This window comes from Oryx dammah, unplaced genomic scaffold (assembly GCF_014754425.2).
Source record: "Oryx dammah isolate SB20612 unplaced genomic scaffold, SCBI_Odam_1.1 HiC_scaffold_28, whole genome shotgun sequence".
In the NCBI taxonomy this organism is placed as follows: domain Eukaryota; kingdom Metazoa; phylum Chordata; class Mammalia; order Artiodactyla; family Bovidae; genus Oryx; species Oryx dammah.
The window spans coordinates 31,403,297-31,430,464 of NW_024070212.1; the positions used below are offsets into that span (position 1 = coordinate 31,403,297).

At 39.4% G+C, this 27,168-nt stretch overlaps 1 protein-coding gene across 1 annotated transcript; it reads left to right on the forward strand.

Annotated features, from left to right (window-relative positions):
- The first annotated feature begins 4,206 nt into the window (after positions 1 to 4,206).
- KCNA3 (potassium voltage-gated channel subfamily A member 3) lies at positions 4,207 to 26,590 on the forward strand. Its single transcript, XM_040232077.1, has 2 exons — positions 4,207 to 7,592; positions 20,962 to 26,590. Exon 1 carries the CDS (start codon positions 4,237 to 4,239, stop codon positions 5,965 to 5,967), a length of 1,731 nt encoding a protein of 576 aa, XP_040088011.1. The 5' UTR covers positions 4,207 to 4,236; the 3' UTR covers positions 5,968 to 7,592; positions 20,962 to 26,590.
- The last annotated feature ends 578 nt before the right edge of the window (positions 26,591 to 27,168 follow it).

Here is a 27,168-nt window from a genome sequence, read left to right on the forward strand (position 1 = left end):
ATGCCTATCGACATGCTTGTGTGTGCCGCGACGCCCACGTGCCATGACACACACCACAACACGACAGACATATGGCGCCTGTCAGGCCATCCCCGTGTCGCAACGGGACACGAGGTGTCAGGACAGACCAGGCTCTGCCGCAGGCCTCGGGTTTTGCCCTGGCATATCTCGCCGTACTTTTCGTGGCAGAGCCCAACACTCATGGTGCAACTTTTCTGTCACAGGGCTGTGGGGGTCGCGACATCCCAGGGACCACGGGGACAGGAAGGGGCAGGCACGCTCTGATTCTGTCCGCAGCGTGTCGCTGTTGCGACAGAAGTGCCTGTCCTGTGTCCTGGTCTCCATCCTGACACATCCGCTTCCTTGTTGTCTTGTTGAGATAGAAGTCCCATGTTGCCACGCCCCTGGCACACCGCGCGGGGAATCCCCTGTATGTCAGTGTCCCTCGCACAACACAACGTAAACATGTGATCTTTCCCTTCTTGGAAACTGTGGTCTTCTTAAAGGCTTAGCTCCAGGCCCAACCCTGTGCCCACTCAGGATGACCTGCCCTGTAAAGGAAAGCCAATTGCTTGAATGCAAAGAGGGTGGGGCTCAAACAGGAATTTACCAATAGCTCCCCAAAAAGGGCAAAAAAGACAGTGAACCCAGAGGGTTTCTCATTGTCTCTGATAGTCATCAGAAGTTTGCTTTGGATCCCCTCACTGCCACCAATCAATGAAGTAAATTTGAAGATCTTGTCTTTGTTAAACGATTCATGCATTGAGCAACATCTCATCTAGGAAGCAGAGAGATACGCCGGTTCTGAAGAGACATTTTAAATGGTGACCTAAAGTAACGGAGAAAGTCATATGAAAATTCAGAGAAACAGTGTTTCAGGCAGAGGGAAGAGCAAGTACAAAGACCCTAAGGTAGAAACCAGCTTGGTATGTTTGAGAGACAGCAAGGCAACCAAGTTGGCTAGAATAGACCAAGTAGTCCCAGCTGACACTTCGGGTACTGTTGTACTGCTGTCTTGTATTGCTAACTAAATACTGCTGCTAAGATTTTCTTCTGGATTTATATCCCATCTTTCTAACTCCACATGAGCCAACGGAAGGCAATATCTATGTTCCAACTTCATACTTTCACAGTACCTAGAACAGTGCTTTGTACACAGTAGGTGCTCTTTCTCCATTCATTTATGCATAATTGTAATTAGTGGTAGTCTCAAGGCCTGTCTTGTCCCACTCTCAAAGCTTTCTGGGCTAATTCCAGAGGCTGCTAATATGTAGTAGCTAATAAGCTATTTCTAGTACTGCTGTGATTAAGAAACTCAAGCTACCTTGAAAGCAATATAGAAAGTCCAAATACCAAGATTTACCTTTGCTGCTTATAAACTTGACGGTTTTACTTCCAACACTGAAGATGGAAATATAAGGAAATTCTTCACATACTTGGAGAAGCTGTCGGCTTTGCCACAATTCTATGCACTTAAACATTATAGTAATATTATTATTATCCCACAGGGGTGTCATGAGAATTAATGAGACATTTTCAAATCACTTTGAGCTACTCCACTGGGGGGTTACTATAAATAAATGGTATGTGTTCCTTTTGAAGTGCCATTTTCGACATTAATTTGTTGTGATGGGTTCTGGTGTCCAACAGGGCTGGAATTTGCCCACCAACTTATTTCCTATAAACAAGAGACTAGCCATCAGAAGGCAGTGGTTTTCAGTTAAAATAAATATGAATTGAAGTGAACTAGTCAGCAATCAGAAGAAAATAGGCTGCTGTTAGAATCTAGTATTTATTAAGCACTCATAGTGATTAACATAAGAGTTTCACAGTGTGATACAGTAGAGTGAACACTAAATTTGGAAATGATCCAAGATTTTAGGCCGAACCCTGCCTCTAACCAGCTGTGTGAGCTTGAACAAACTGCTAAACTTCTCTGGGCCTCAAATATAAAGTAAGGGCCATCCTAAATCACTCATAAGCAGTCTTCCAAACACAGAAAATGGATAAAAGGAATAGAAATAGTCATTTCTAAATGAGAGAGATCACAGCAGGGAGAAGTTGTGACCATCCATCACAGGACCATCCTCTGTTCTGCTCTTCCTTGCCATTGATTAATATTAATTTCAGAACTAATTCCTGCAAATGGAGAAATTAATCACTTTCTAAGTCAGACATAGAAGTGCATGAAACATTTGGTCTTTAAAAATAGGGTCTTTGCCTTTCTACGAGCCATCCTTGCAGTAAGTCATTTGTCTTATTCTTAGATTTAAATATATGAATGATTGATTATACTGCTACCCAACTGTATTACCAGTTCAAATACAGTGTTTTAGTTTCATGAGAGAGTATTTTACATGGTTGTCTACTTTTAACATGTTACTGCCTGCAGTGCCTGGTACTGACCTGGAAGTGACATGGAAGCAAAAAAGACAGTAAAGAACAGGGGTGTTATTTGTACTCAGAAGAGGCAGAGGTGGAAACCCTGTGGAGTAACTGAAGAATGCGCTGTACTGGGAGCTCAGTTTCTCCCCACTCCTCATCCCAGGAAACCCAGTGATCCTGGGCTCAGAGCAGACAGAAAGACAAAGCATTACCTGTAGGGAAATTCAATACAACAAAGGTAACCTGAATTCCTACTGTTTATCAGGGACTTTCGTAGTTGCCAGGAATATAAAATTGGGTAAGATCTGGCGAAGAGCTGACTCATTTGAAAAGACCCTGATGCTGGGAAAGATTGAGGGCAGGAGGAGAAGGGGACGACAGAGGATGAGATGACTGGGTGGCATCACTGACTCGATGGACATGGGTTTGAGTGAACTCCGGGAGTTGGTGATGGACAGGGAGTTGGTGATGGACAGGGAGGCCTGGCGAGCTGCAGTTCATGGGGTCACCAAGAGTCGTACACAACTGAGCGACTGAACTGAACTGAAGACCTGGCTGTGCTCTAGAGAAACTCACAGTTGAGAATGATATGGAAAGCAATGACCGCAAATCAGGCTTACTTCAAGTTGAATTGTCAGATGAGGGAACTGTCTACATAAGAGTTCCTCTTTTGTAAACGATTTGAATAATACCATGGAAAACACATTTTTAAGTTGACTCTAAATTGAAGTTGCTGAAATGTCTGGAAACAGAAATTGTGTTCAGTGTGCCCACAACCATTTGGAGAAATAGTTTATGTTCAAAGGGGAGAACTGTAAGTTATTATCTCCAGGCTAAAATCAGGCAACAGAGATACACGTTGCGGGATGACTGTTGTCCTAGTTTAACAACTAGAGCGTGGCAAATTCCCCAAGCAGAGGGTCTGGCTTACGCCCCTCCCACTACGGACTTGAGATGTGAATTACCTTTCTCGTTTTCCTCTCATATTCGCACGGATAGGAAAGCTTACTGGATTGGAATGACCAGGCTGCCCTCGCCAAACCGAATTTGGTCCTCGATTCTTCCTCATGGCTAAAATCTCAGCTACCAAAGGTAGTGTCAACTATTCACTGCAGAAGCAAAGTCTCCGAATGTCTTAAAGACCATCTTCTTCAGACTCCGGGTGCGAAACTCCCATTACTCCGCTGGCCTTCTCAACCAAACAAAAGCTTAATTATCCCTCCCGGTCTGGAGCTCTTTCACCCTCAAGTGGGCACCCGGCTTACCTCTTGTTCTAGGCGCCCACCTGACCTGCCACTCCCTGGATAACGCGGCAGCCCAGAGCAAGCCGCCGTCCTGCCCTCCCAGCCTGCCTCCTCCTTTGACCACCTCGGCCCCGCGGAGCCTCCTGCTTCCTCCCGCCCACCCAGGTGGCGCGTGCGGGGCGAAATGGGTAAATCCCGAGATTGGGACGCGGCCTCGGGGCGAAAGGGGTGCGGAGAAGGGCTGCCTTGGCGGGGCGAGGGGCGTGCAAAATGTGAGCGCTCGGGTGACCCAGACCGGCGGGGAGGGGTTGGGCCGGGAGGCTTTCGGGGAGTGGGGCGCGCGCCCGCGCGGTGGGCCGGAATCCGGAGGGGACGCGGTGGGGCGGGCGCGCGCCCCGCGGGGGAGGGAGGAGGAGGGCTGAGGAGGCGTCTCCGCTGAGGAGCCGCGCGGACCGCGCCAGACCCAGACCGAGCCTCGCGGCGGCGGCGAAGGCTGCAGCTCAGCAACAGGCGGCGGGCTCGGCGGGAGGCGGAGGCGGTGAAGGGGCGGGGAGCGCGAGGAGCAGCGAGCCGGCCCCGCGCCGCCGCCGCCGCCTCTCCCCGCCGCATGGACGAGCACCTCAGCCTCCTGAGCTCGCCGCCGCAGCCCTCCGCCCTCCAGCGCGCCCACCCTCCGCAGCAGCCCGCGAGCGGCGGCGGCGCCCGCACGCTGGTGAACCCCGGCTACGCCGAGCCCACCGCGGGCTCCGAGCTGCCGCCCGACATGACGGTGGTGCCCGGGGACCACCTGCTGGAGCCGGAGGCGGCCGACGGCGGCGGGGACCCGCCTCAGGGTGGCTGCGGTGGCGGCGGCGGCTGCGACCGGTACGAGCCCCTGCCGCCCGCGCTGCCGGCCGCCGGTGAGCAGGACTGCTGCGGGGAGCGAGTGGTCATCAACATCTCGGGGCTCCGCTTCGAGACGCAGCTCAAGACCCTCTGCCAGTTCCCGGAGACGCTGCTGGGCGACCCCAAGAGGCGCATGAGGTACTTCGACCCGCTCCGCAACGAGTACTTCTTCGACCGCAACCGGCCCAGCTTCGACGCCATCCTCTACTACTATCAGTCTGGGGGTCGAATCCGCCGGCCCGTCAATGTGCCCATCGACATCTTTTCCGAGGAGATCCGCTTCTACCAACTGGGCGAGGAGGCCATGGAGAAGTTCCGCGAGGACGAGGGCTTCCTGCGGGAGGAAGAGCGGCCCCTGCCCCGCCGCGATTTCCAGCGCCAGGTGTGGCTGCTCTTCGAGTACCCGGAGAGCTCCGGGCCGGCCCGGGGCATCGCCATCGTGTCGGTGCTCGTCATCCTCATCTCCATTGTCATCTTCTGCCTGGAGACGCTGCCCGAGTTCCGCGACGAGAAGTACTACACCGCGTCGCCGTCGCAGGAGCTGTTCGAAACGGCCAGTAACAGCACGTCGGGGGCCCCCGCGGGAGCCTCCAGCTTCTCGGATCCCTTCTTCGTGGTGGAGACTTTGTGCATCATCTGGTTCTCCTTTGAGCTGCTGGTGCGGTTCTTCGCTTGCCCCAGCAAAGCTACCTTCTCGCGAAATATCATGAACCTCATAGACATCGTGGCCATCATCCCTTATTTCATCACTCTAGGCACCGAGCTAGCTGAGCGACAGGGCAATGGACAGCAAGCCATGTCCCTGGCCATCCTGAGAGTCATCCGCCTAGTGAGGGTCTTCCGCATCTTCAAGCTCTCCCGCCACTCCAAGGGGCTGCAGATCCTGGGGCAGACGCTGAAGGCTTCCATGCGGGAGCTGGGGCTGCTCATCTTCTTCCTCTTCATTGGCGTCATCCTCTTCTCCAGCGCTGTCTACTTTGCCGAGGCGGACGACCCCACTTCAGGTTTTAGCAGTATTCCGGATGCCTTCTGGTGGGCTGTGGTAACCATGACAACAGTAGGTTATGGTGACATGCACCCAGTGACCATAGGGGGCAAGATTGTGGGGTCACTCTGTGCCATCGCAGGTGTCTTGACCATTGCTTTGCCAGTCCCTGTAATTGTTTCCAACTTCAATTACTTCTACCACCGGGAGACAGAAGGGGAAGAGCAAGCCCAGTACTTGCACGTGGGAAGTTGCCAGCATCTCTCCCCTTCAGCTGAGGAGCTCCGGAAAGCAAGGAGTAACTCCACTCTGAGTAAGTCGGAGTATATGGTGATCGAAGAGGGGGGTATGAACCATAGCGCTTTCCCCCAGGCACCCTTCAAAACGGGCAATTCCATGGCCACCTGCACCACGAACAATAATCCCAACGCCTGTGTCAATATCAAAAAGATATTTACTGATGTTTAATATATGAAACAAGTGACATGCTGTGCTCAGTATTGTGTGGAACGTGCCCCCTTGGTCTGTGTATGCCCTTGTTTTATACATTTTCAGACCATTCATCAAGGAAAGGACATGAAGAAGTGGAAAGCACACTTCCTTCTCCCTCTCCCTACTGCTTCATACTGAAACAGGTGTCTGCTTTGCAAGTGGGCTGCATTCTCTCAGCTCTCCTTTCTTTAACCCCCTCTCCCTCTCTTAATTCGGCAACAAACTTACTTTAAACTTGATTTTTAGCACACGCTCTGTAAGAAAAAAGCAAAAACCAACCAAAAAAAAAAGAAAAGAAAACCAAACTGTACATCCTGGGAGGAAATGAAACTGAAGAGCAGTTAGAATAACTGTTTAACCTCAGAATCGACAGGCAGTTGTTTCTTTACTAAGTAAAGCAGGAACAGACTTAAAGGATGCTTCAGTTTGATGGACCCTTCAACATTGTTGAATTGCCAACACTGTGGATATTTGAATGAAAAGTTTATTTAGAACAATGACTTGTAAACCCACCATAAATTTATTTGGTTTTCAACTGGAATTTCTATTTGGACCCTCCCCCCTGGAATTTTAAGGATCTCTGGAACTTCGGACTAAAGGAAATGCCTAAAATGTCCCAATCTAATTAGTTTAACTCTTTGGGGCTTGTTAAACCTTTTGAAAGTATTAGAGTAACAGATTCCTGTGAAACTGTGTGCATTCCAGCTAGTATCTGTCAAAGTCTAGAAACAGATGTTTTCAGCGCTGCTTAGAGAAACAAAAAAATTTTTCCTAATGTGTCTGAGAGATAAGCCTCTGCAGTATCACAAGAAGATTAAAGTGGCAGACACTCCTTCCAGCGGAAGTTACTAATTCGGACCTGACTGATGTAGTTCCCATAGCAACCCTTGTTTCCCGGGAAACACGAAAAAGGTCGTCATGGCATCTCTTGCTCTCTAGCCCCACCCCTTAGCCCCAGCCGTTTCCACGGTAACCTTTCCAGATGGTTCCTCCTTACGTGATTTCACAAGGAAAACCACTGTTTGAATAAACCGCACAAATAAAGTTAAGTCTGGGGATTCGAGGCGGTGAAATGAATCACAAAATGCTTATTTGTACTACAAAAAAATTTTAAAAATCAGTGATGTCATCCCATACTGACTGAATCGAAAAGGAAAATGTCGTCATTGGAATGTTAAACATACACAATAGGCCATGATTTGAATGAAATGCCAGTAATTGGGCAATCATTTTGAAAGATGCTTCTCTACTGTTTTCTTTCCCCAGGAAGTTTCAAGCCAACAAATGAAATTAAAAAGCAAATGTAAAAGCATTCTGCACATAAGCAAATGAAATGTTCAATCAGTATACCTGAAACCTTACTACGAGGAACCTTCAGACTTCCTCTTTAAAAAAAAAAAAAGTATCCAGATCCCACAACACTCACCATCACAGCCCTTGAAAAACTAAATATATTTGAAAAGTATAAAGGATGCATGCTTTTAACTGAGGGAATTGCAGACAATCAATGAAAAGGAGTCCCAGGAAGTAACCAAACGTTGGGGAAATACCTGCAAGTTTCAGCCATGTGCCAGGGGTGGCCAGAAGACAGACGGCATCAGGTGAGCACTGTGTGGGCTACTGGAGCACTCTCTTTTTCTACAGGGAACCAGGGGGATGCCATTCATATCTAGATTTGTGCTCACTTGCAAAATCAATAGGTCTATATTTATTTCAGGCTAGGTGCCTTTTGAAGATCATTTATAATACTTTTTCTGTTTGATGTCCAAGTTGCCAACTATTGTTTGGTTTCTATTGTTTATTGCAAAAATATGGGGAAAAAAGTAATTTCTCTTCAGAATAACCTTCACCCAAACTGAGCTGAAAATGACTCTGTTCCTTTTACTAACCTCCTTGGCTTCTGAACAAGCTGTTTCCCATGAAAAAAGGGTAAAAGGCAGACCTGCTGTTAAATTATTGGTCTGATTTTATTTACATAATTATGTAGTAGTATGCAGTAGTACAGTTCTCAAAACAAAGATGGATAAAATTGCAACAAGGGTAACATTTTATTTTAACATGTTATTTTATACACATTATATAAATCATGTTATTTTATATACATTATATAAATTATACATTATACATTATCCACAATTGCTTTTTGGATTGATAGGTTTAACTCTTTTATCCTAGGGTAAATGAGAGTAACCCTATTTTAAAGCTCATAAAATATTTTCAGGTAGTCAGAAACCTACTTACTTTATTATTTGTGCATTTGAGAGAGTGAAAAATAATGATTAAAACTATAAGGGGGAAAGAGAAAAGGAAAGACAAAAAAAAAGAAAGCAGGAAATCTGTGTACCTGGTCATAGAGTCATTGTTCTTATATATAAGCTTTGAAATAAAACTCCTTTATCTAGTTCCCTTTGCTACTTATTTAAGCCTTTAACATTGATACACCTTTTGACCAAACGTTTGATATTTTTAATGACCAGAAATTCTTCTTATGACCCATTGTGGTGGTGATATGTTAGACACACAACAGTCATTACATAAGAATAATTTTTGTGTCTGTTCTTAAAAGATGTAAGCATAAAGATAAATGAAGTGCAGTGACAATTTTATTCATAGTTATTCAGAAGATATGCTATAATTTTGGAATTGTATGGTTTTTAAATAACAGTAATACAAAGAAGACTTTTCTTTTTAAGCCAGAAAAATATGGCTTTTGAGTCATGACTTTAAGGTAGTATTATTGCTTCTGGTCGCCATATTGTAAGCTCCTTGTAGGTTATAGGTTCCGTAGTCCTGACAAAGTTTTGGACTCTAGTGCCCCGCACCAAATGTAGCATTGTGTTTGTATTCAGTACATATTTGATGAGTGAATGGCCATTATCTTACAATAATGTTGTTTTCAGGTTTTTAATGAAGTGATTTATAGCATAAGTTCTGCAGTCATATTGCCAGAGTTTGAATCCTGACTCTACTGTATGACCTTGAGCAAATTATATAATCTCTCTGTGCCTCAATTTCCTTATTTGTACAATAAATATAATAAATAATACCTCATAGGGTTGTTGTAAATATTAAATGTTAATACAGGTATATTGTGTCAGAGATTTTGCCAAGAGATTACATTACATTATATTATTTTACATTATTATTACATTATTTGCTAAGAGATTACATTATTATTGGGATCATTACTCACAGGCCTTATACCTGTGAGCCTTGTGAATGGTGTGAAAAACATAATCAGCATCTTACTATTTACTTTCTATAATAACAATAATAATTGCAGTCTGTTAAGGGTCAGTCACATCCAGAACACTCCTCAACTCTGCAAGGTAAGTGGTATTATTAACCCCATAAAAAAAAGATGGTTAAGGCTAAGTGATTTACCCAAGACTTTACAGCTAGCAAGAGATCTAGCATGATTTAAAGCTAGTCACTGTGGCCCCAAAACCCATGTTCCTTTTACTGAATGACTTGAAAGAGACTGAGAAAATAAATTGCTTATACTTTTAGATTTGACTTCAGCCGTGTTACTAATTAATGAATTCATGGAAAGATCATAGCCCCAGAAACCTAATCATTCAGTGTACTGAAAATTAACCCTTTTTAAACTATCAGATATTTTTAACCATAGGAACCAAATATGGTATTTAAATCAGATGAAGAGATTGACTTTTCTAGTGACAAAAGATTATTTTCTTACCTGATTGATTTATCTAGATTTAATATTAATTTAATCAGTCTTGGTAGTGATACAATGGTTATTAGGACATTATCCAATGGATATTGGGTATTTTTCAGGTTTAAGATTAATTTCCTATTTTTATGTGTTTTACTCTACAATAGATCATAGTATTATGCAGATTATTATTTTTCTATCTTCTCATTCTTTAATTGGACTACTGAAGAACCATGCCAGAAAGTAGTATAAACATTTTGACTCTCCCTTGTTAAGAAAGGGGAAATTACATGGAACAAACGCAGGGAAACCAGAAGGAGATTGCCATTTTCACTGAAATTTGACATTATTGCCTTACTTAACCACTCCATGACTCTTTAAGAACATCTGTGCTGAAAAAAAAAAAAAAATCAGGATATAGCTGTGTCCTACATAATAATTGTAGCCCCTTCCTCAAGGTCCTAAGGCATTTATAAAATGAAATTGGATAGTGAATTGGGCTTAGAGCAGAATGCAAAGGAGCCTCAGTTTACACATGCTAGTTAACTTTTTTGAACCATAGACTTCACTGAGCTCAGTTGCATGTCCTGGATGTTGAAAGGTATACCTATGTCTGTATGTACAAGAGATTGATGGGAAGAGATGTGACTGGATCAGTGCATATCCATCAGCACCCTGGGAAAAATATATATACCCTACAGCTAGAGAATCCAGAGATAAAAACAAAGCATTATTTTATTTTTTATATGGTGTTTTAAACAGATATTATAGCAAACTTAAATACCCACCAACTAAGGTGATATAATCACAAATGGCTACACATAAGAGGAGTGTTACATTAATTATTTCTCAACTTTGAAATAAAATTTTGGGATTGAAATTTTAAATGCACAGTATGAAGAAATTTAAAGTTATGGTTTGTTTACATAAAACTTATTGTTTGCCTCTTTGGCATATAACATACTCAAGTAATTGCTTTGCTGATTGTACATAAATCCAATATATATACTATATACTAGTAGTCTATTCTTTTGAGAACCATAACTAGAATTTCCTGACTTCCTATACATTTAAAATTTCAACATTTTCTACAGCAGTTCCAAGATCTTTCCATCTCTCAGCTGTGAATAGAAGTGCTAATCCCTCACACTAAGAAATGCAAAGAAGCACATGTGCCCCCAGTCTGAAGACTCATGCAAACACTGTGAGATAGAAGTGAGGAGCACAAGAATGGGGAAGAGGATGTTTAGAGATTGCATTTTAGGGTGGGATTTTTTTTCTTCCTGTTTTGTATTTGGCCTTTTAAACTAAGGAAGATAAAACTATTGCTTTAAAACTAATTTCCTAATGCCGTTTGCAGTGACATGGATAGTCCTAGAGAATGTCATGCTGAGTGAAGTCAGAGAGAGAAGTATCATATGACATCCCTTATGTGTGGAATCTGAAAAGAAATGATACAAATGAACTTATATACAAAATAGAAGCAGACTCACAGACTTAAAAACAAGATTTTGATGGCTCAGGGGAGGGAGTTAGGGAGTTTGGGATGGGTAGGTACACACTGCCATGTTTAACATGAGTAACCAACAAGGACCTACTGTATAGCAAATGGAACTCTGCTCAATATTATGTGGCAGTCTGGATGGGAATGGTGTTTGGGGGAGAATGGATACATGTGTATGTATCACTGATTCCCTTCACTGTTCACCTGAAACTATCAGCTATACCCCAAAACAAAATTTTAAAAAATTACTAATTTCCTACATTTCATTTAGTAATTTTATATATAATAAATCACTTTTTAAAAAATAACCTGATGTAAATGGTTGATAGTCTTTGAGAGAAAGCAAATCAAAGAAGACAGAAAGGCGAGGAAACCACACAGAGCCCAAACTGTATGGTTGTGACTCAGCCCCAAGCCTCCTGCCTGAAAATGGCAATTGCCATATCATACATGATAATAGTATTCTTTAAATGATTTAGACAGATTAGAGCATTTCAGATATTTGTCTTTGTTTTCAGTGATGCTATGAACGAATTTTTGTCTTTGATATTGTAAAGAAAAAGCATTTTGCAAAAAAAAAAAAAAGAAAGAAAGAAAACTTTTCTGTGGTTTTTCTCATCTGTCTCTCTCTCTCTCTTTTTTTTTTTTTTTTTTTTGGTCCTGGATGTGTTTTTTCTTATAGTTCAGATTTTGCACTATTAACCATCAAATGCATTAAAGAAGTGATCTGAAAAAGAGGCTCCATAATTTTCTTGGGAGCCATTTTATTACTGCTGCAACCTAAACAGCGCAGAATAGGAACTCTTGCTGGAAAAATAAATCTTGGGGTTTGCTATCTGATTGTTAGTCAGATAGCATTCAACCCCATTACCTCTTTAGAATGAAAGTCAGCATTGCCCCTGTGTGTTAGAGGACCATTAGCACTGCTCTGTCAGTTGTTCTCTGTTAAGTTTATTTTAAACTCCTTTAACAATTCTAAGGGTCTTATTTTTATACATTTAAACATTTCCTTAAATTAAAGCATTTAATTTAACTTGAAAGAGAAGCCCATGGGATTATTACATGCACACACTTCACCTCTTCAGAAGTTATACCCTGTCCTATATGATTTTTATCTGTATATGCTTTTTATCTGTAGATCTAAAGTCTAATTCATTTTCTGACAATTAATGAATTTCCAAAATACTTGTTTTCATTCATATGTGCAGCATAAACATTTAAAAATCATTTTAATTTTTTTAAAGCCTTTTAAAAGGAAGATTTATTGCCAAATAGTCTCAGTGTATCAATATCTATTAATGTAGTAACAAATTCAAAGAGAAGTAAATATATTTAGTCTATCACTGAGTTCTGCCACCACCACTTTAGTCCACATTCCTATCATCTCTATCCTGGATAAGTGTGAAGGTCTCTCATTTGGCCTTCCCACATTTCCTGGGGCCAATCTGACCCTTTCTCCACCTGGTAACCAAAATGATCTTTCTGAGACTCAAATCTAATTATATCACCTGCCTCTGCTTAAATTTTTTTCAAGATCTTTTTCTTGTTCTTAGGGTCTCTTGTGTGTGTGCTCGGTCATGTCCGACTCTTTGTGACCCCATAGATTGCAGCCCATCAGGCTCCCAAAGGCTTAACATAGATATCAAGGCCCCACATGATTGGCTCAGCCCTCATATCTAGCCCTATCATATACCTGTGTTCCTCCCCTCCCCTCCCCTGTTGTATTCCAACAACCTTGATCTTCCAGTTACAGAATAAGCTCTCATTTTACTTTAAGCAATGAGGATCTTTGCAAATGTTCCCACTACTAGCCCCTTCCTTCCCTCCTCACCCCATTCACTTCTATCTTTACTTCAATACTTCTCCAAGTTATCTCTCATGATTCTGGTCTTATCTATTCGTCTGTTATGGTATAGTTCATCAAATTTAAGGTGCTCTTGTTTACTAGAGCCAGCATTATTTTATATGCCACTAAAAAAAAAAGAGAGAGAGAGAAAAACTGCCAGTTATAAGGGAAAGTACCAGAGATTTTGAGATACATCCCAATTTCATAGCTGCTCAAATCTGGAAAAGTGTATCTTGGAATGAATTACTATAGTATGTTATCTTGACATAGCTGTAATTTTAAGTTAATTTATGTTATATAATTAGTGTCTGTTTCCTATATAAGAGTTGGGACTGTATCTCTCTTTGTTTACCATTGAATCCCTTCCCATTCTCTCCAGACAGGCTTTCACCCCTGCCAGTTCACCACAATCATATTGTTTAGGGTCCTGGTGACCTCCTGAAGCTGTATCCAGTGACCATTTCTCAGGACTCACTTGAAGTATTTGACCAGTCAGAAGCATTTGGCCCTATAGAATACATCCCCACTGCTAGGAAGAAATGTTTCATCTAACTTGCAGGATACACTGAATTTTCTTCCTACCTCTCTGGCCTCACCTGTTCAGTCTCTTTTACTGGTTCTTCTGCACCCTCCTGGGTCTTCATGTTGAAGAACCCCATGGGCCGTGATTTAGTCCTTAGACCTCTTTTTCTTCTCCATTCAGTCTAATTCTCATAGCTTTAGATGACCTATACATAAATTTGTATCTCCCACTTGGCCTTCTCTCCTAAACTCCAGATTGAATTTCTGACTGTCCACTTGACATCTCCACTTGCATAACTAATAGATATCTCAAACTTAATATGTCCAAAACTGAGCTTCCTTCTCCTCCCCAACCCCTCCCACCACCACCCACCTCTCCAAGCCCATGCCTCCTGCCTTCTTCCATACAGGACAAAACAAAATGCCTGGTGTGTTTGAGGAAGAGTAATATGTATTTGAGGAAGTCACTAATCTATTACCTTTATAAAAAATTGTAATTAAAATCAGTCAAGAGTGACTATATGTCAGATTACAAAATGTAGTAAGCAACTAAAAAACATAGACAGAAACAATTTCTCCAAGTAAAATCTGTGTTTGAATTGCTTTATGGCTAAATTCTATAAACCTTATACCTGCAAACATTTTAACTCATTTTGAAAGGTCAATTTGTATTACTCTGTAGCTAGGTGGCTCAGACAGTAAAGCGTCTGCCTACAATGTGGGAGACCCGGGTTCGATTCCTGGGCCGGGAAGATCCCCTGGAGAAGGAAATGGCAATCCACTCCAGCACTCTTGCCTCAAAAATTCCATGGACAGAGGAGCCTGATAGGCTACAGTCCATGAGGTCACAAAGAGTCGGACACGACTGAGCGACTTCACTTTCACTTATGTGTTTTGAGGAGATTTATTTTTAGTAGGCCTAAATACTGCTCTAAGTAGTATTGCTTACACCTCATGGCTCATTTTCTCATGACTTTCAGACTTTTGACAAAGTTCTACATCTTGGCACATTACCAGTTTTAATTACTGAGTTAAAACGTTTTTTGCTTGCCAAGACTATAATTTCCAAGAGGCCAATCAGAGAACTATACATAATTCAGCAAGAACTCTTTCTAGTCTTTAGGGCTGATTCATGACCACTTAGTTGGTAGAATTTGTAGAGGTCATTGATGTGCAGCCAACACCAAGTTATTCAGTAGATGTCAAAGTATAAACTCATGAAAACCTAATGTCCATAAAACCATGTTACAGAAAGATTTCAAATTTCTCCTCATCAAATACAAATTGTGTCACTTTTCGACCTGTGGACGGCAGCATTCCATGCTTCCCTGTCCTTCGCTATCTCCTTGAGTTTGCTTAAACTCATGTCCATTGAATTGGTGATGCCATCCAACCATCTCATCCTCTGTCGCCCCCTTCTCCTCTTGCCCTCAATCTTTCCTAGCATCAGAGTCTTTTCCAGTGAGTCAGCTCTTTGCATCAGGTAGCCAAAGTATTGGAGCTTCAACTTCAGCATCAGTCCTTCCAATGAATATTTAGGATTGATTCTTTTAGGATTAACTGGTTTGATCTCCTTGTTGTCCAAGGGACTCGTAAGGGTCTTCTCCAGCCCCACAGTTCAAAAACATCAATTCTTCAGTGCTCAGCCTTCTTTATGGTTCAACCCTCACATCCATACATGACCACTGGAAAAACTATAGCTTTGACTATATGGACCTTTGTCAGCAAAGTGATGTCTCTGCTTTTTAATACACTGTCTAGATTTGCCATAACTTTTCTTCCAATGAAGAATTTGATTTCATGGCTTCAGTCACCATCCACAGTGATTTTGGAGCCCAAGAAAATAAAATCTGCCATTGTTTCTACTTTTTCCCCTTCTATTTGACATGAAGTGATGGAACCAGATGCCATGCTCTTAGTTTTTTGAATGTCGAGTTTTAAGCCAGTTTTGTCACTCTCCTCTTTCACCCTCATTAAGAAGCTCTTTAGCTCCTCTTTGCTGCTTTCTCCCATTGGAGTGGTATCATCTTTATATCTGAGGTTGTTGGTCTTTCGCCCAGAAATCTTGATTCCAGCTTGTGATTCATCTAGCCCAGCATTTTGCATGATGTACTCTGTATATACATTAAATAAGCAGGGTAACAAATACAGCCTTGACGTATTCCTTTCCCAATTTTGAACCAGTCTGTTGTTCCATGTCAGGTTTTAACTGTTGCTTCTTGACCCACATACAGGTTTCTCAGGAGACAGGTAAGGTGGTCTGGTATTCCCATCTCTTTAAAACTTTTCCAGTTTGTTGTGATCCGCACAGTCAGAAGCTTTAGCATAGTGAATGAAACAGAAATAGATGGTTTTTTGGAATTCATTTTCTTTTTCTGTGATTTGACAGATGTTGACAATTTGATCTCTGGTTCCTCTGTCTTTTCTGAATCCAGCTTGAACATCTGGAAGTTCTTGGTTCACATACTGTTGGAGCCTACCTTGAAGGATTTTGAGCATTGTTACCTTGCCAACATGTGAAATGAGCACAATTGTATAGTAGTTTGAATGTTCTTTGGCATTGCCTTTCTTCAGGATTGGAATGAAAACTGACCTTTTCCAGTCTTGTGGCACTGCTCAGTTTTCCAAATTTGCTGACATATTGAGTACAGCATTTTAACAGTATCATCTTTTAGTATTTGAAATAGCTAAGCTGAAATTCCATCACTTCCACTAGCTTTATTCATAGGAATGCTTCCTGAAGGCCCACTTGACTTAACACTCCAGGATGTCTGGCTCTAGGTAAGTGACCACACCACCGTGGTTATCCGGGTCATTAAGACCTTTTTTGTATAGTTCTTCTGTGTAATCTTTCTACCTCTTCTTAATCTCTTCTGCTTCTGTTAGGTCCTTGCTGTTTCTCTTCTTCATTGTACCCATCTTTGCATGAAATGTTCCCTTAGTATCTCCAGTTTTCTTGAAGAGATCTCTAGTCTTTCCCATTCTTTCCCATTGTTTTCCTCTGTTTCTTTGCATTGTTCATTTAAGAAGGTTTATCTCTCCTTGCTATTCTCTGGAATTCTGCACTCAGTTGGGTATATCTTTCCCTTTCTCTTTGCCTTTCACTTCTCTTCTTTTCTCAGCTATTTGTAAGGCTTTCTGAGACAACCACTTTCCTTCTTGCATTTCTTTTTCTTTGAAATAGTTTTGGTCACTACCTCCTATACAGTGTCATGAACCTCCGTCCATAGTTCTTCAGGCACTCTGTCTACCAGATCCAATCCCTTTAATCTATTCATCACCTCCACTGTATAATCATAAAAAATTTGATTTAGGTCATACATGAGTGGTCTAGTGGTTTTCCCTACTTTCTTCCATTTAAGCCTGAAGTTTACAATAAGGAGCTCATGATCCGAGCCAGTTAGCTCCAGATCTTGTTTCTATTAACTGTATAGAGCTTCTCCATCTTTGGCTGCAAAGAATATCATTAGTCTGATTTTCACCTACATTGACCATCTGGTGATGTCCATGTGTAGTTGGTTGTCCGTGTTGTCCATGCCCATGTCTTGTGTTGTTGGTAGAGGATGTTTGCTATGACCAGTGTGTTCTCTTGAACAAGCTCTGTTAGCCTTTGCCCTGCTTCATTTAGTAATGCAAGGCCAAACTTGCTATTACTTTAGGAATCTCTTGACCTCCTACTTTTGCATTCGCATCACCTATATGAATAAAGGACATCCTTTGAGGCAGGGGTGGGGGGTTATTTATAGAAAGTCTTGTCGGTCTTCATAGCACTGTTCAACTTAAGCTTCTTTGGCATTAGTGATTGGCCTTAGACTTGGATTACTGTGATGTTGAATCGTTTGCCTTGGAAACAAACTGAGATCATTCTGCTGTTTTTGAGATTGTCCCCAAGTACTGCATTTCAGATTCTTTTGTTGACTATGATGGTTACTTCATTTCTTCTAAGGGATTCTTGCTGACAGTAGTAGATATAATGGTCATCTGAATTAAATTCACCCATTCCTGTCCATTTTAGTTCACTAATCCCTACGATGTTGGTGTTCACTCTTGCCATCTGCGTAACCACATCCAATTTACCTTGATTCATGGACCTAACATTCCACGTTCCTATGCAGTATTTTTCTTCATATCATCAGACTTTATTTTTACCACCATACGCATCCACAACTGAGCATTGTTTGTGCTTTGGCCCTGCCACTTCATTCTTTCTGGAGCTATTTCTCTGCTCTTCCCCAGTAGCATATTGAACACCTACTGACCTGGGGGATTCATCTTCCAGTGTCATATTTTTTTTGCCTTTTCATACTGTTCATGGGGTTCTTGAGGCAAGATACTGAGTTTTCATTCAAGAATTCATTTAGGCCTGGGTGGAAGTCTTAATTACTTTTTCACAAGCTTGATAGTATTGCCAAAATTTGGCCTCTGTTCACAGTGCTGAATAGAAACTCAGAGATAGAGTTTTGGGTGAAGTAGAAAAGAGTAGCTTTTATTGCTTTTCCATGTAAATGAGGACACAGCAGGTTAGTGCCCTCAAGTCTGTGTGACCCACCCCCGGGGGGTAGTGAGAAGACTTATAGTGTTCAAGGAGCAGAGCATGATCAGCTCATGCACAGTTCTCGGATTGGTTGGCATCAGGTAAAGTTTCAAGCATCATCAGCTTTCTGGTTTCAGCCAGTCTAGGGTCTGTGTTCTTGTGGTCAATGCTTTCATCTGGAGGGGGTCTGCTTCCTGTAAAAGCAACTTAGGAATGTGTATCAGGCTTCTATCTATATCTTTCAGGGAAATGGGTGTTCAAAGATTCTGCTATGTGGCAGAATTATAGTCTAAATTGTTATCAGTTTCCTGGCCCAAGGGCTGTTCTTCATTTCTACATCTTCACATTTCCCAATCATTAACTCTTTATTGAAATTTTTATTTATTTATTTAGGCTGTGCTGGGTCTCTGTTGCTGCACGAGATTTTCCCTAGCTGTGGTGAGCGGGAGCTCTTCTCTAGTTACCGTGCATGGGCTTCTTGTGGTAGCGTCTTTTGTTGTGGAGCACAGGCTGTAGGACATGGGGGCTCCAGTAGTTGAAGCCCCTGGGCTCTAGAGCACAGACTAAGTAGTTGTGGCACATGCTCTTAGTTGCTCCACAGCATGTCGGATCTTTCCCAGATAAGAGATCGAACCCGTGTCTCCACATTGGCAGGTGGATTCTTTACCACTGAGCCACCAGTGAAGCCCCCAGTCATTAACTCTTGAGTCAGCATTTTATTTTAAAAGACAAGGACACAGGTGCTTGTACACAGTTTCAGTCGCTATTGAAATTTGACTGTTCTTATCCTGTTTTCTTGCTTTGTTTGTTAGAACATTTATTTGGTGAAATAGCTTCAGTTATAAGTCACCATTTTTTATTATACTTCCTTTCTTTCTTTTGTAATTTTGATACTTAAGCCAAAGTCCATTTTTCTAAGTCCTTCAACCCATTTCTTAGCTCCTCATATAAACAATATAAGTGAAGTCACTCAGTCGTGTCCAACTCTTTGCGACCCCATGTACTGTAGCCCACTAGGCTCCTCCATCCATGGAATTTTCTAGGCAAGAGTACTGGAGTGGGTGGCTATTTCCTTCTCCAGGGGATCTTCCCGACCCAGGGATCGAACCCGGGTCTCCCACATTGCAGGCAGACGCTTTACCATCTGAGCCACCAGGGAAGCCCTAAACAATATAATTACCATCTAAATATCACTTTTACTTTTTGCCTTTTTTTTGGTTTGTTTCTGTTGAATTACTACTCCTTCCACACCTGCAGACTTATTAATCCTAAGAGCCTTGAGGCAGGTATTAACTCATGAACTTAAAGAAAGCCCCAGCCCCTTATATAAAAAGGCTGTGTCAAGAAAAGAATAGCTTAATCTCAAGATAGCCAAAGCTGCACTGGCATTGAGCAAAAGTTAGGCACTGAGGACATAAAAAGGTAGGTTATTATATCATCACGCTACTTTTCTTGTAATTAGTAGTCATCAGTAACTTGTAGACCATTGTAATTTTCAAACTTTTATAATGAACATTAAGTGTACTGTGATGCAAGAATGTACTCTTACTTTTTAACTAAAGACTAGCGTTAAAAAAAGTTACTTCTTTCATGAAGGATGAGCAAGTATAATCCAGGCCAAAAAGGGAAGACTTTTCACTAGATAATTTCCCAGCATGGTAGGCATACAACATGTAGTTCAGTGAGTGAATGATTCTTCCATGAAAAGTATACTCAGATTCCAAATTGCCATCATTAAGCATTTATCACTGATTTTGAGATACCTGCTAAAACCAAGAGTACATATGGGAAACAGTTTTCTCTATGTATTATGATGGATAGTATTCACATATTGAAACCTGAAGCTGGGTATAGGATTTTCTGTTTTTGTCTCTCTAAGCTTCATAATAAATTATATATCCAATTTACATTGTACAAAGTAGTAGGGATTTATTCATTCACTCAGCATATAAAGTGTCTGTGTGCCACACACTATTCTAGATTCTGAATGTAGCAGTGAAGACAGTTGTGCTGCTTTATGCTATTTTTAAGGAACACTTTACTGTCTGCATTTCCAAATAATTTTTTTGTAGTTGGTGAGAAGAAAATAATAAACTTGAACTTTAATTTCTTGGTTCTCCAGAAACCCTGGTTAAGTGGTTATTATTGTCTTAATTTTTTATTTCTTAAAATAGTATACAACTATGCAGAGTTCCCCCTAGAGAAGGAAAAGGCAACCCACTCTGGTGTTCTGGGGCAGAGTTCATATTGTAAAGGATCAGTAGATTTGAAAGCTATTTGTAATATTTGAAAGCTGTTTGTAATAATTGGTCATACAGAGTATCTGTAGTTCTAGGTACTATGTCTCTAGTACCTAGAACATGGTTATCAAAACACTAATTTTGAGACTGTTTTGCTCTCTCCTTTTTTCCTTCTTCACAACATTTATCTGAGCATGAGACTCTAATTCACTTCAAAGGAGTTCTCATCTTAGATTAGTGGAATGTACAGAAAAGAAGCAAGCCCTTGAAAATACATTGAGAAAATTGATACATGTCTTTTTCTAAAAAGCAGTTGGCACTCGGTACATTTCAGATGGTTCTTAAGATGAATATAAATTTTCCTATTCAAAGAACAATCACATTGGTTTAGACTACATTTGGAGGTCAACATTAATAAGGGGGGGTGGGAGTCATAATTCTAGAATACTCTGAAACTTTTTCTGACATAAATTAAAAGCACTCAATATGTGGTTAATACATTTTGTAAATTAAATTGCTCAAACTTTTAAAAATAACAGTAAATAGTTTTTAAAAGTATAATGAATAGAATATTTTATATTGACTTCATCTATATAATTTTTTGAAAACTAAAGTACAGTAAATTATTGTGTTTACTCTGTCCAACAGATACCAGAAGAGCCCCACATAAAGAACTTAGAGCTGCACTGACCAGTAGAATGCTCTTTTTAAACTGCCTAGAACAATGAATACAGTGTTGATTATATTGCTGATGAGCAGTGATATGTCTGCCAACACATAGTTTCAGTTGACATTAAATAACATGTCTCTAACAAATGCTTCATATAAAAGAAACAGCTCTGAAGCTGGAGGATTCTCTTCAAATTGTGTGCAGTTGAAAAGGTATTGACCAAGAGATAAAGAAGAACATTAAAAATGTCTAAGTATCATTTGACATTTTGATGATATTTAATCGTCCAAAAACTAATCAGTACTGCTGATAAAGAAAGCCTAAATGGTTGTTTTCAATAAGCCAACTTATTATACTGTTCTCTTGTTTCAGTTAATTACTGGACTGTGTTTAATCATGATATGTATTAATGTTATCTTCTATGTACAACTTTATTTGTGAAAGTGTGTTTTGTACCAAAGGCTTTCATAGAAATTAGTCCATTATGTGTAAATAAGTGAAGTCTACACTGTGCCCAGATGAATGGTATTAAAGACAGACTTGCCTAAAAGAAATGTGCCTTGCTTGATTAAACATTCTTTTATTTTTTGATTCAAAAATGATAGATTTGCAAATTAGTCTTGTAGGTAGGTTCTAGCTGAGCTTAACTTTAAAAAATATATTAGTACTTATTATATGTTTTAAGTTATCTATCTTAATACTTTTCAACAGTTCATATATAATATACTCATTTAATTTAGTTTTTATGCCATGTTTGATGTAGCGAGACAAAGCACATTCTTAAAGATATATTCGATCTACTGTTTTTAGAATTTCCTTAAAAATCATAGCTGTAAAATGCTTCTTGACTCATTTTCTATTTTTATATTCTTTTAGAAATGGAATTTTTCAGTTAAAAAAGAAAAGCAAAGTTTTATTTGGAAAAGTAACTTAGGACGTCATGAAAATGATTTCCCATTTGGGGACATTTCACTTCTGTGCCATTATTAATGTATTTACTGTGACATTTCAGCAGAATGGTAGCTATTTGTATATTATTTAATAAGCCTTATAGAAAGTCAAACTGTGAACATTTAATATAAAGAAGACTCTTTTCATTTCTAAAATATGGTGACCAAATGCATAAAACTCCCATCTCCTGTTATTTAAATACATAAGAATGCTAAGTTAAGAGCACTTGTAGAATTTCAATTACTATCAAAATATTGTGGTAGGGAAGGCAAAATTATAATACTTTATGATGTCCCATAGAAGGAAATACGGGTCATGGATTTCACTGTTAACGTATAAGAATCAGTAACTGAAACAATCTTATACCTACCAGCTGCAAAAACAAACAGATAGAAGATACAATCCAGGTAACTTTCTTCTGAGGCAATGTCTACAATGATTTTGCACAATCTGCTGGTAATTTCTCTGGTCAAAACTTTGAGACCAGATCACTCTGGGAAAAACTGAAGTAAAAAATGACAACTATCTCAGATTTGAGCTATGTGCACCTCCAATCTGGATAATTTGTTTTTAAGATGAAAATACAGCCACCAAGGTGTTTTTGTTCTGTTAGCCCATGTAGTAGAGACACTGGCCCAGAGAATAGTCCATTTCCAACCACCTTTGTAACTCATAACCGATGATCACAGCCTGGTCATGTCAGCTATTGGGATGACTGAAACAAACCAATCAACTGTCCTAATAGGAGGTCTAAGACATGCAGATGTTTTGGTAAAGATCAATAGGTGTTACCAAAATAAGACACAGGAGCTACCTTTGTAAAATACCAATGACACAACCTTAAGCATTATAGTAGGTTTAATATCATATCCACATTATTATAGGCTAAAGTTTCAAATAAAGATAAAACCTGGACTTTTAAGACCAAAGCACAGAATGGTACCAGATGAAGAAACTGTCATAGCAAATATGTTTCACCAAATGGGGAGTAAAAATAGTATTACTCTAGATATCAGGAGACCAGAATTCCTACCCACTTTCTGCCTGTGGGACCCTAAATGCATCACTTACCATTGCCAGGCTTCAGTTTCCTAATTGCAAATGGATGTTCTGGGTTAATCTCAAAAGGCCTTTCCAGTCCCCAAATTCTCATTATATGCATTTGAAAAGTCTTTGAAGCAGACTTAAATACTCAGATTTTCTTAGGTATTTTTGAAAGAATGAATAAATTGAAATGAGATTTAAGTCTTGAAAGTGTCATAAATATATCATTCTTCAAGTTGCTTGTGAGAAAAGACATGGGTTTTTTTTTTCTCCTCTAAGAATTGTCACTGGTCTCTAAATGGGATCATGAAAAAATTAAAAACTCACTCTGCAGAATGGAAACAGATTAATAAAGTACCTGGAAAGGAGGGGAGGTTACTTTTTAAATTTAATTTGACATTTAAGGTGATTTGAAATCATATATGGAATGCTAAAACTGCAACAGAGCTTTATCATACTCAACATTATAACCGTGGGAGTAGGAGAAGGTGGGAAAAGGTTGGAAGGATAGGAGTGTTTGCTTTACAATCTCTTGATCATTTCCACATAAGCCACAGTTTGGTAGAGCAGGTATCTCTGCGCTTTCATTTTGGCTCTACCAATAACTCTCATGTACCCTAGGAAAGTTCATTTAACCTCTCAGCCCCAATTTCTTTTAGTAATCTGTATGTTTCTTTACATTTTTGAGAATTCTATATTGTTTTAGGATTGCTGTAATATACATGCCCATGTCCGTGTCGCTCCCTCCAATCACTTAGATGCCATATCTCTACTCATGGGCTGAACAGACTGCAAATCCAAATGTTAATATTTCCAATATTGCTAATCGACCTCAGCAAGACGTAAGGCATGTAAATATTTTTATTTTGACCATGGTTTAATTATGATTTATCATTTCATCCTCTAATGTTGCTAATTATCTAAATGAAATGTCTGTTCAAGTGAACCTTATGAAAAAATTTTGTAGTTGAGTAAACACTTAGCAAATCAGAATTGAATATTCTTCCCAGTGAACTGTAGCTGATTGTAAGGTGTGGTTTTGTCACATTTATAAGTTAATATCCTTTTGGCCCCAGAAACAATGGCTGTAATTTAAAATAATAGTCACAAAATTTTATAAATTTTTGTGAATACAAAAGAGGCTTGATAGAGCCATATTGTAATTAATTTTGCTCAGGAGTGCGAAACAAAATTCAGGGATAAACCAACACTTCTGTTTGGCTTTAGTGGATGGTTGGGAAAATGAAAGGCTATAGGTTTTGCACAACATAGCTAAGAAATAAGTATACCCACTATAAAAGAAGAATATATTCTGGTTGGTGGTTTATGGTAGAAAGAGATTAAGATAGAAAGACGCTAAAATATGGATACTAGGGAAATTGTTTAAATGATAGTCCATTTGAATAATACAGAAATATTTTGTCATACTGAGATTATCTGTCCAAAAATATAGTCTTATATCCTTCCATTCAGAAAAGGGGGCAGTTTTTAAAGGCCTCTATCATAATAGGAAATGTATGTTTTGATTAGTGGAACAATTCATTAAAACATTTAATCTGATCATTTTGGTTACATGAATCTGAATTTTCACTTTAGCTATAACTGAGTCTTATATGTATGTGTTAGTAATCTTTGTAAGAAGTAATTTAACCATTTTTTTAAAGTTGATAAAATTTGCTAAATGGTGATTCTAGCATATTGTGTTAATAGTGTATCTTACAACAATCTGTGAACTGACCATATGAAAACAAACCATAGTAGTATCTCTTCTGGTAAAATGTTTCCATGGTGTGATCTCTTATACTGGGTTTGGGGTGGGGAGGTTATGTATTTAGTTTATGTAAAACTAACTGTTGAACTGTTTTTCCTAAATGCCATAAAATTGTATGATTATAAACCAAATAGGAATATCCTATTAAAGACACTGTATAGACTATTTTTGAAGTTATCCCATAAAATGGCATAGTTTCTGTTAAAAAGTTTCTACACATACAAGGGAAAGCAAACAGTGTATGTATTATTTCTGTGTAATATGCTAAATGTTTTAGAATCCATTTTTTGATCTCATGCAGATAGAAAGTGATTTTGCAGATTACAGAGTAACAAATACAACTACAGCACTTCAGTTTTTTCACAGAGATGTCTCATACATGTTCATTATCTCATAGTTTGCAAAGATCATTCGCATATCTTATTTAACCTTTAAAATATCCTTATAAAGTAATAATAATATCTGAAGTTTAGAGATTTAACAACCAAGGTTTAGAAAGATCGTGACTTGTCCACGATCATAAGGGCAGCAAATGATTTTACATTTCACGTTCTTTACACTTTTCATTCTCTGTCAAGTTTTTTCTTTCCTACCAGTGCCATGATCTTTAAGACTTTAACTAAAATTTAATTCCAAATGATACACTGGGAAATTTCACAAGGCACTGTTGCTGTTATTGTCAGACCTTTCTGAATGCTTCTAATATAGAGTCGTCCTACAGGGTGATAGCCAAACATTTTCCATCTAAAACATATTTAAGTCCCCATACTTTGACTACAGACATTCAATCCAGATGATATCAAAACGCTGGACTGAAAATTATCTTCTCCACTGGTCTCCTTTCTAATTCCCTTTTTAAAAAGTCCATCATAATGACTGACTTATGGACAGTTCAAAGAAACAATAATCAACCCAAGAAACTGCAGACATTCTAATTCAGAGAAAGCATACTCTAAGACCCACCATATTGTCCATTTTTCAGCTTATTGTTTTTCATCAAATGTGTTCTGTGATTAGGGGAGGACAGGGAATGGGGAGTGAGTAGAAAAACTGCCTTTCTTTTGAGAAAACCTCATTATTTCCTGTAATTGTTCAAAAAGAATTGATATCAAGTATTAGACAACAGGATTATTAACATTTAGCCATAGTTCAAATATATGGTAAAGTTGATACACATATTTAAAAATTCACTGAAATAATTTCCTGGATAAAATTAAAATCTGATGACTTCTCAGTTCAAATATGGAGAACATTCATGTGTTAATCAATGGCATAATGCTACATTTTAATTCTTTTTTCAAATAACAGAGATACTGGAATTGCTTTCCCTTGTAAATCAACAGTCTGTGATACATTCTGTACTTTTACTGACTAGCAATGAAGTGTTACTGTGAATAATTAAATGAAATATAAACTATAGCATATCAGAATTTAAAATTTTGTAACCTTAAGTTTAGTTCTCCTCAAACAGATAAGTCAAACAAGTATTATTTTGTATGGAATGAAATAATAGTCATTCTTAAACAATGACATAATAAATAATGGAGTTCTGATAAAATGTAAGATCAACACATTTTATATTTTTCTACATTTGTCTTCCTTTGACATTGAATTATGTTAATTTATCACATATTACTGTAAAGTTAAACTGTTATGCCATGTTCTGTAATGTTCCTGACATAGTAATTTTGGGCCTTCTATTAACTAAATAACAGTAAATACCTGTGAGTTAATTATGTGATATTTTCATCTGATTTCTTTTATAAATCTGTCATTGGATTTAAAGTGTTTTCGTTGGAAATGTTATGTGCAGAATTCAATAAAATACCAAAAACTCCTAATACTCATATTAATAATTAGCTCCAGGTCCTTCTTCCTCCCCCTCTCCCTCCTTCCTTCCTTTTCTTTGTTTCTCTTTTCTTTTTCTTTTTTTTTCAAATTAGGAAACACCAAAGCTGAGCTATTGTCAGCGGTTCAAGTGCCAGCTACCTTTGGACAGCTCTGCACACTGTCCTCTCACGTGACTGTAGTGACACTCCTGTGCATTACACTCAGCAATTCTTTTGAATGCCAACATTGTTTAGGTCTCCTTTATTGCTGCCAGCTGTACACTGAGGGGGGCCCAGAAACATCTCAAGGGAGAAAAAAAAAAAATGTCGTGCCTGTGCCTTGGCACATTCTGTCAGTTATATGAGAACCAGGTGAGAAAGCAAATGTACATCATTTCATCCAAAATATGTATTAAGCATCAATTATGTGCACCCCCCGTTCAAAGCACTATGAGAGGATGTAAATGTGAATAAGAAGGTGACCCTGCTCTCAGAGAACTTAGAGTCTAGTGGGTAATGTATTCCTGCTTTTATAGGTTAGGATTCTCATTATTTAGATCTAGAACTGCCAAGTGTTAAATAAGACCGTT